The sequence below is a fragment of the Atta colombica genome, unplaced genomic scaffold, assembly GCF_001594045.1.
Source record: "Atta colombica isolate Treedump-2 unplaced genomic scaffold, Acol1.0 scaffold27, whole genome shotgun sequence".
Taxonomy (NCBI): Eukaryota; Metazoa; Arthropoda; class Insecta; order Hymenoptera; family Formicidae; genus Atta; species Atta colombica.
In genome coordinates this window covers 3365118-3376060 of record NW_017259370.1, presented here as the reverse complement: position 1 = coordinate 3376060, position 10943 = coordinate 3365118, and the positions used below count along the sequence as shown (strand labels likewise).

Below are 10943 nucleotides of genomic sequence, written 5' to 3'. Positions count from 1 at the left end.
GTGGGAAGCTCGATCGCGAGAATGAAGTATTACTCGTTTCATAAAAACTTTTTTCTGCGTGGAAAAATTCTGATGAGATAAATCATTGTGTCAGCTTCGTGTTATTTCTCATCTGCTTGCTTAGTTTACAGAAGGCAACATGATGAAAGGGTTAACTTGCACTCAACTAGTATTGATGCTAAACAGCACTTTTTACTACGAGAATTATATTACAAATTCTCTTTCTCCTTCTTCTCTCTTTTTCTATGGAAGTTGAAGATGGAAGTTGAAAAATAAAAGAGGATAAGATAATATGTATGTTCTACAAGTCTCGTGAATGTTTCAGCGAAAATTAAAAATACAGTTTATGCCTCTAGTTATAGTTATAGTGTAGTTTTTGCGTGTATTTTGCTCTAATGTTTTGTCAACGAGGAATATTTACTCATGTTCCTGCTTTTACCAGCATCTGTACATTTCACTTTGAAGCCAATGGAAAATTTTTACATATATGACGAATTGTATTAATTAAATTAGATATATTAAATCTTGCTATATATTGAGAAGTAGAATATTTTTCAAAAATAATTATAATGTATTAATTGTCTTCACTATTTTTACACAATTTATGTACTATACGAGAATAACGCTAGATGAACTTGATTATTTAATACTCCACTAAAATTTCTAATTTTAGTGTATCTCTAAATGTTTTTTAATTTATTGTTCACTTAGATAAAATTAATTCTACATATGCATTTGAGGGTCAAACTGTTTTACAAAAATTACTTTTTCAAGAAAACAGGAAAATCCGCAGTCAATAAACATGAATATATCATGCATGGCAGTCGATAAAATGGCTACAAATGGATAAGATATCAGTACTCGATACTTTTACTCAATCGATAACACAAAGGTAACTATTATGGAATGTTCGAAAATAGGAATACCTACTCGAGGTATTTTATTATATCATCCATGGTATATATATATATATATGTCGAGAATTAATAATTTTTATTGATTCAATCAAAGGGCACGAAAAGTGCGTTCTTTGTTGTCTAGGAATGATCCGCATAATCATTTAGATTTTCTACGGATCTGAACATAATAAGTACATTGCGAGCATTTATATATTTTTATGCATTATATATACTTAGACATACGCGATTTTATGAATGAAAGTATGATTACTTGAGAAAAATTCAAATCAAAATGTAATTTAATTTAAAAATAATAAGAAGAATGAAAATAATAATAGTAAAATAAATAATAATAGTAAAAACAGGATATATATAAATATATATATATCTATGTGTGTGTGTGTGTGTGTGTGTGTGTGTGTGTGTGTGTGTGTGTGTGTGTGTGTGTGTGCGATATTAATGCAGCTGAATTGCGAATGCTGAAGTTTATTTTCTATTTATATCTTTTAATTGAAAAAATAGTATCTATATTAGTACAAAAAATTGTTTAAGTTACCTCAATCTAAAATTTATAAAATGAATTTATAAAGCCAATTCGATACACACAATTGTTGAACTCTTAACGATTTATCCATATTATACTTTAATGAATCGTTTAATTTGCGAAATACAAAATATTTATTTTACTCAAATCATAACATCATAGGCTAACCAATTTGTATCGCAGTTAATGTACAACATCTTCATTCGCGATATGTTTGCCTTTAATTAACGCATTTAATAAAGCAACCGCGATATTTATTGTGATAAAATATTAATGAGACATTACATGACTATTACATGATTCAAAATGAATAACTCATATTAAACGCAACAGAGATTAAATCGAAGATAAAATTGCTGAAGTGATCGATGATGCGTGGACTTGTTTAAATAATGACTCGGAATGAGAGTCGTTTCACATACGTATCATTCGGTATATAATCCCATAAAATAAATCATGAAATTATTGTCTACCGCATAGACCGCCAGACAAATTTGTGAATTTTCAAATAACCTGAAATCCTGGCGTTTATATCAATTTTGTATTGTATGATCAGATAATAATGCATTAATTTTATTTTTAAACAGAATAATGGGTTAAATGTATGATATATTTTCAGAAATAACTGATAATTGTATATTTAGCATTTATATAATTATAATTATTACTATCCAATTTTATATATAACGTATATTCATATTATTATTAGATATAATTTCATAAAATCTTACTGCTTACAAGACTTGAATTTTCGTGGATAATGTATTACTCTTTCGAGATATTACAATTATTTGAATGTTGGTTGTTGAGACAACACTCGACGTGTAAGCCAGAAACGTACGGAAAGCTCTTAATCCCTGGGTAGCATTAAACATTCTTTGGGACCGCGTTATCCCTGGAGTTATCCCGAAAGGGTTAAGTGACGAATAACTGTACGGCTTACGTTAATTCCGCGGTGGCAGCGGCAGGCTGGCCTATATATCGTACGATTGCGCCAAACCGGAGGAAACCGCGTACAAGTTTGGATGTTTATGCTACGAGCAAAACCGAGAAGTGCAGCTCCAGCGGAGTAACTCTCGTCTTGCCGCTATGGCAATAAGCATGCGCTATATGGTTCCCTCATGCATATTCGGGAAAGGTAAACTTTATGGCGAATTTGCCCCTCGGCCAGTTCCCTGCAACTAGCTAATTAACTATCACGTCGGATAACTTTCGATAACCGCGACTGTCCGCGGTAGTATCTCACAGCTTACACGTAATCAACGTCGCTATCTGCGACGACGCAATATTCACATAGATTGCCATAAGTCTTGTTACTAGGCGACAACCTGAAATTGTGAATAATTCCAAACAAATTGGAAGCACAAAATACTTTCCAATTCAAATGTAATTTTCTAAATCCCGTGGATGAAACTAAAAGCAGTTTAAGTCAAATAAAATTTGTGGATAAAAAGATATAAAATGTGAATAAAATGAGATGTATGAGTCGTTCCTGATCTTTCCATAAAATGTAATAATTATATATTGAAACATAAAATAACGTGCAGGAAATAAATAAATAATTTGATTGTACTTTCATTGTGCATTAAAAGTTATTTTCAGGTCAATGAATACAACGATGTTTTAAGAAGTATATTATAAAGTGCGTATCACATACATATAACAAAGGTGATTTAAGATGGTTATAAAGATTAATGATGCTATTCTGCACTAGATAATATTTTCATAATCGTAAAAAGTAATATTCACATCTACATTTCTTGTTTCTGATGCTATAAACTTTTACGATGATAAATTATTGTCAGGAACTTTTCATCAGGAAAGATTTTTAAACAGCGTACACGATGCGTTTTCATAAAAGTCGTAAATACTTGTTTTATTATGAATCATTAAAAATATCGCGTTATTCAGCTGAGAAGCATTAGGAAAAAATAAAAAAGAGATAGTCATAAAATTATAAAAAAATTATATTGCATCTACTTTTAAGAAAGACAGAATTATTTAGCATTAAATTTTTTATACTTTAAAAAAATTTTTTCCCGCTAAATTATTTTAGATAAATATCACAGCCTAGAGCTTTTTTTAAGCAACTACACATTTAATTGAATTTTTAATTCTGTGAGTATGCGGATGATTTCGAAGTATTTGTGTCTTGCGCTCTTCACGATTTTGTACTAACTTCAGTAGGTTTCGCTGGCGATTCTTTCACAGATTGCGGAAAGAATAGAGATATGCAGAGGCAGACTGAAAAAAATACGAATAGAAAAAAAATTGAATTATATTTTATCAAAAAAGTTAGGATTAATTTTAATTATCTAATCCTATCTAATTAAGTCACTTAATCTAAAATATGTTTAAGCGTTTAACGTAACAGCAGTTTATGAAATTTGTGGCAGTCTTATATAATTTGATATATTGATCATTTGATAGCTTAATATACATTAAATCTATCATTATAAATTATCTGGTAAAGAAGTTTTTTAAAATAATAATTTGATCAACCTTTAAAAACACTCTTAAAATATAATATCTTATGATTGACACACTTCATATCGAAAGGATTAAACTAGTACAGCATTAATCGTACCAAAAAAGAAACAACCCATTCCTATGAAAGCGGTGAGGCACTCAGTCTCTAGAAGCGCGGAGAAAATCAGATTTCCGACAATAGCAGCAAGATTTCCAATGGTCGTAAGGATATTGATGCTCGTATCTCTGCAACAAAAAGATTAATTTCTGTCGACCAATTATATTTACCTTTTGCGACGATGTACCTCCGTTTCTCGCGTTAACGGACATGGACGATAATAAATGGCGAATTGAAGATTACGCTCGATAAGTTCTGAAATAGTTACTGTTCGCGCGCTCGCTATCTGCCACGTGGTTACACGTGGCGCAATTAATTCCTCTGCAGGAATTACACAGGGATGCGCGGGCGAGAGTGCGGAAGATACGGTCGCGCGCGTCAAAGAGACACGCTTATATATTCGCGCGGCATTACCTTAATGGGACGGGAATAACGTCGACATTCACCGCGGTAACGATATTACCCGCTATTCTTGTCGTCACGATAACCGCCGCCGCCAGCGTCAGCATATACGGTGGAGTCTGCGCCCAATTTATTCCGAAACTGCTTGCCACCGATATCAGGAGGGCCGTGACTGCAACAATGGTGCTGTATCCGTTAATTTATGGATTATTTCTGCGAAACAATTGTTCCGTAGAGAATTCTTAGCCACTTCTACGTGTAACAAGAATATATAAAAATAATTATATAAATAATTATATAAGTTTATATAATTTATATAAAAAATACGCAAAGAAAATGGTCATTTTCTTTAAAAAAAGGAAAACAATATTTTTTTATGGTAGTAATTATTGTATTTATTCTTATAAAATAATTTATATTGATTTATTTAACAAAGTTAGATGAGACAGTTTTAATTTTATACAATAAATGTAACGATATATCTTACTCATTATGATCTGTTTTCGAAGTTTAGTAGTCATTATGAATCCGGCGAGAAATGAAAATATAACGGCAGATAATGCGATAACGGTGGAATTTTGATAAATCACAGGATAGGTGGTCCACTGAAAAGCATTAAGACGCTTTAATTGTTATTATATAAATTCTATTGAAGAAAATAATTAATGAGGCTCATAGTTTGCGGCTTTAATCAACGATCGGTTTAATTATCTGTTAATTAAAAACATTGCGGTTTTCTTCTAAAATTAATATTTTAATATTCGTTTGACGATAATTTATAGATTATTAACAGAATGCCTTTTAGTATTATGCGACTTATGACTTTACCAACCCTGAAAAATACGTCGTCAAAGTTCGAACAATTTAAATATTGCCTGCCCGGTAGAGTCACGCGAGGGTCTAGCAGCTCACAGAAAGTTGGCTGCCTTTCTTTCGGTGTCCAATTTTTCTCGTCAAAGTTGCTGACAATAATAAAAAGTTGCGGCACCCACAGTCTCATTATGTGAAATCTACGCAATCGAACAGTATTCGTCACTGCTTTCGAATATTATCGTGTCGAGAAGCGTCCAGTGGCGCCGCGACTTATCCAAACTTACCCGAGCATACTTCCAAATTGGAGGAAACTTACGAAGCAGAAAGCGGACAGATGACTCGCCAGTAACATTTTCGTGTTGTACAACGAGATGCGCATCCTTTCGAGGCTCTCCTTGAGCATGGGACGCGCCAATTGCGTCTTTTGCCGAACGAACAGCGCTTTTATCTACAACGAGAAGAGGGGCGATGATGAAAGGCGCCCTTTTCTTGGCTCACCGAGTGAATTATACGTCCGATTTGTGCACCGCTATCTAAATGCAGTGGTAAGAGCGGTATAAAATACGAAAGGCACAGACATATAGTATAAGATAGAGAGAAATATATGTATAAGTGTGTATGATACATAAAGCATGAACTGTATAAATTTTTCATTGTTTTCATTATCAAGATCTGAATAAATAGATCTGTGAAATGGTGATTTATTGTCCAAAGGTTTCGCGATAAAAAGAAGTGCAAAATTTAAATTCGCTCGGGGTGTGTGTTGTAACGCCCAGTACCGACCCTACCTTCATTCGCCTGGAAAATACGATTTGCGCCTTTCTCCACATCCGTTTCCGCTTTACTTCGCTTTCTCGCTCTTTTTCTCTTCTCTGCGGACGTGCCATAAATAAAATGTGTCGTTTGTATCTAGCTGAGACGCTATGAAGTCGCGGAGGATATCTCTCGGTCATTTGTTAGAGCCCGAAACAACGAGTTTTGCTCGATAAGCTGGTAAAAAGTTAATAACGCCCGAATAATGCAATATTGTCGTAGCCCGAGTTAGAAATGTATCTTGCTTTGTATTCTGCCAAAAAATCGGTCAATAACAAATGCAACAATGTTTACTTGAAAAAAATGTTTACTTGAAAAATATCGAAAATAAAAATCGAAAAATCTACGAGATCGGACTTTTTAAATTAAGTTTTAGTGTGTTTTGGCTTAAGAAATGGATGGCTCAATTTGGAAAGTATAAAAGGATAAAAGTATAAAGAAAACTAAAAAATATAGAAATAAAAGTTATATCATTTCACACGTTATTTGACTTACCGGGAACGTATCCGCAGGTTGGCGGGTGTTCATACAATACATCCTCCTAAGCAATTTCAAGGCAGCATCTGACCTGCCAGTTGCCATGAGATACTTAGGGCTTTCCGGCAACATGGTCGCCGTTACGAGGCCGATGACGGGTAGTATTGAACAGATCAGTAGGTATATACGCCAAGCATCGTAGTCTTGGCCAAGGATATCAATGTGCCAGTCTAACGGTAATATTGCGAAGGCAATAGCTGTGAAGTCATACGTTTAATTAGAATAAATTTATAATAGTATGTTGTCTTTATTAATTTTCTTCTCCTAGGAAGTATAATTGAACAATCTTTTGACTTTTCGATTTGTCACTTTGTCTCCTTTATGACAGGTGATAACGAGAAGTCTTAATCACAGAAAATTAGTTCCTCAGAAAAAAATAATTTATTTATTTCTCATAGTTTTACAATTTCGGTAGTTCGCGTATTCACTGAAACTATTTGGTGCCAATGTGATTCATCGTATATGTTGTTAGGTAAAGTTTGGTTATTACACACAGGACATCGTGATAGTGACACGTAATCTAGTTTCGAATAAACTAGTTTTGTAATCTCGACAGCAAGATCTCGTTTTTAAATCCTTTTCATATGAATCATTCTCAAAATATAATATAAACAGTTACGTTTAGACAGATCAGTAGTATATGAAAAAGATAGAACAATATTGATAAGAATTGTAGTTGGGAAACTATTTCAATTATGTAGATACTCATCACGCGCACATAAATAAATTTTACATATTTTACAATTATAATAAAAACATTCTTTTTAATTTACAATCAGATTTAATTTTTAATATCTTTACATGCATCTTTATTTGTTTTTGCAAGCAATGCATTGTAATTGATAAGTACGATTAAAGAATATTGCGCGATCGCGTGTTTACCTGCTGGTATGATGTTCGCTATGGCGAAGAGAAATCCTGTCCATGTGGTGAAATGGGGTTTATACCTTGCCGAATGGAATTCCATCAGGTACGTCATCACCAGTGCCAACGGGCCGCCTACGCTATAAATCATAGATGCACGCGTGTTATATCTTATCGGGCGTAAGATTGCGAGAGGAGGAAGTTGCACGATAAACCTTGAACGGTTAAAAAGATACTTAAATTCTCGAGATTTTTAGGGGAACAGATTTGACTAACATAACAAAAAATATTATTCTAAAAATATTGTTAATTAGAATAGAAATTTTATTCAAAGAATTCTATTTGCCAAAATATTTAACACGAATAAATTAAAAATATTTTTCTTAGAATAAGACAATCGTAAAAAGTGCTTTAAGAAATTTCTGAAAAAAAAAAATCTTGATCATTTTCTCAAAAGAATCATGTACTTACAAGATTCCGCTGATAAATTTGATTAGTAGATATATGTAGAACGACCGTACACCACTACTCACAATGTTCAAAATCGAATCACCTAATAATGCGAAGATGAACAATATTTTCATACTTATGTAGGGTGTTATATAATCCCATATAAAAGCAGTCGTTGTCATACCTACAAAAAAATCAAATATTATAATAGTTAATATAAATTGAAGAGGTGTTGTCTTATATAAGATAATATTTTAATGCAGGTACACGGAGAGAATTTTTTCTTAGAGTTTACCCTGAAAATACGAATTATTGTGAGACAACATTGTATTTCGAAGAATTTTAATGTAAATCTCTCTCATTCATTAATAAAACTATAATAATATATAAAATAAATTTGATTAATTTTACTAAAGCGCATGATAAAAATCTTTAAAATATTGTATTGTACAATTATCATATTTTCAAGTTAAATTTTAAAAGAAAATTCTCTCTGTGTATAAATAAAATTATAAATAAATTGAATTAATTGTAATAAAGACTCTATAATATAACAATGATATTCAATAATAATGTGTAAATATTTACCTTTACAGTTCCAAATGACTTTTGATCGATCTTGAGATTAATCTTAATTTTAAAGAGGAAGTTATTGATCTTTTTCGTCGCTCATTGCTTATTGAAAAATTATTAACAAATAAAGCTGACAATTTAACGATGTAATTCGAATTTTATCTAATACAGATATCACATTATTCGCATATTTGTGTATTTAAATAAATGTGGGCGGGGGAGAGACGAAATCATTAAATTTTAGACCTCGTTTCGCACTGTAGGCAAGAGGTGGTGTAGAGTGGACCTCGTTTAGAGTGGAAAGCTAAAAACATGTGAAGCCGTACAATTATCGATCTTGTTTCGCACTGAAGGCAGGAGGCGGACAATGTGAAATGGATTTCGCGTTGGAAAGTACATTAATTATAATACATTTTAAATATTTTGGGCTGCATTCGAAATATCTAAATCCAATTTTAAAATTGAATTTATGTTAGGCTGTATCTTTCAAATAGGTGGAATCTTCCACCTACACGTTTGTTTTGTAATGCAAAATAAAGTCCACTCCATATTGCTTCCTGCATATGATGCGAAACGAGGTCTAAATTGTATGATTTCACATGAGAGATTTCAATTTTTTATGCGAAGTGAGTGACTGCACTCCACATCACCTCTTGCTTATAGAATGCAAAATAAGGTGTATAATTAGATGGTTTCACACCTTCCCGTTTAAATATTCACTTAAATATGCGAATAATATGATATTTGTATTTAATAAAATTATAATTAGAAAATTAGATATATTATTAATTTATTTGCTAATAACTTCTTAATAAACAACAGACAACGGGAGAAATCAATATTTTTCTTGAGGATCAAAATCAATATCAGTCGTAAGTCATTTGGAGTTTTGTAAAGGTAAACATTTACCAATAATATTAATATTTAACTGTTTAAAAGATTAAACTATTTTAAAAAAGATTAAATTTTTTAATGTTAAAGTACTATAATATTTTTTGTACAATAAGTTTCTTTTTAATTATGATTCTATAAATTATCATTATTAAATTTATGATGATCATTTCAATTAAACCCAATTTAAATCCATACCTATGTAAGGAAACGCAACGAACATGCCTTTGCGAAAAAACGTAAGTTCGAAATCATATTCGGCTGATGCCAAGATGAATCCGCCAGAAGTAGTATCAAAAACGGCGGTCCACGCAATTGGCAACACTGCCAATAGCAACAGCACATTAAATAATCCATAACCTGAGATAAGGAAATAAAATAATAAACATTGTTATGTATTTGTAATGATATTAAGAGATCTTACCAGTTGTGGATATGGCTGTGTCGAAATCAGCGGGTTCGTTAACGCTATCTGAAAAATGAAAATCGAGTAACTTTACGAAACGATCACGAGGATTCATATCTACATTGTGAGTTACATAATAAATGACGCAATTAAAACGTATGAAAAAAAGAGATGTTTACGTGCAGGAAGAGCCATTTGATAGACGATACAAGGAAATAAGAAAGAGAAGACTAGTATTCAACAGTTTCTTTGAAAGTTACATGTTGCTATATATAAAATTGTCAGCGAGAATGTGATTTATCTAATAAGATAAAAAATAAATATTAAACAAAGTGTCTGTACTTATAATGTATGAAACTCATTCAAAATTCATGCATAATACATTATACGTACAATTTATGGTAACTATATTTGCATATCGTTTCTACGACGTGTTAATCACAAACGAATATAAATCTGTACACGTACAGAAATTTACATTTATACATAGAAATAGTTCTGTTAGAAGGCTAATAAGTAAAATTATATTTTCTCATAATATCTCACTGTTCGGTAATCTGGATAGAAACTCGTAGGACGATTCTCATATGTTCCTGTATGTGCATCACTTCGTTAACTCACTATACAGAAAATTACTTTAACTTCGAAATATATTGGGTTAACACTACCGGATATTATGCAAGAAGGGCATCTCACCGGTCGTTGTGATCTCGATCTTGTCACGATTTCGGTCACTCGCGAACATATCCGACGCGATGAGCTGAAGAGTCGACTGTGCTCGACGTGATGGAGTTAGTTTCGCTTCTTTCACGACGAAAATAGAAGTCCTAGTCGATTCAGGTGGCGATCTCGTTCTTCGACAAATCTTCGTTGCTCAATTGGATGGAACGGAAGCGTCAAGTATCCGGCCGTTTGTTCACTTTGAATATAAAAGTAGACGTACTTTGCGAAGATGCGTTCATTCAGAGATGCATTTTTTTTTATTGATGTAATTTGCGGTGTCGGAATACGAGTCCATGCATGCGATCGGACTATAAAATGCGATCACGTTTTCTGGCTTCCCGCTCGCGTAACCCGCCAATAAAAACGGGTTAAACGATTCAATTGTTATGGGTATGCCTCACAATCAGCTGTTTCTCATTAATGAATCACGCGTCTTGAAAA

General features: G+C 32.5%; 1 protein-coding gene across 1 annotated transcript; it reads right to left on the bottom strand.

Moving 5' to 3' along the window:
- Window positions 1–3588: 3588 nt before the first annotated feature.
- On the bottom strand, window positions 3589–10674 carry LOC108689428. Its single transcript, XM_018196186.1, has 12 exons — window positions 10476–10674; window positions 9798–9845; window positions 9572–9733; window positions 7931–8093; window positions 7478–7599; window positions 6554–6792; window positions 5530–5693; window positions 5265–5442; window positions 4920–5037; window positions 4445–4604; window positions 4031–4158; window positions 3589–3687 (listed from the first exon to the last, which is right to left on the bottom strand). The coding sequence occupies exons 1-12, from the start codon at window positions 10522–10524 to the stop codon at window positions 3605–3607; spliced, it is 1614 nt and encodes a 537-aa protein (XP_018051675.1). The 5' UTR covers window positions 10525–10674; the 3' UTR covers window positions 3589–3604.
- Between the last annotated feature and the right edge of the window lie 269 nt (window positions 10675–10943).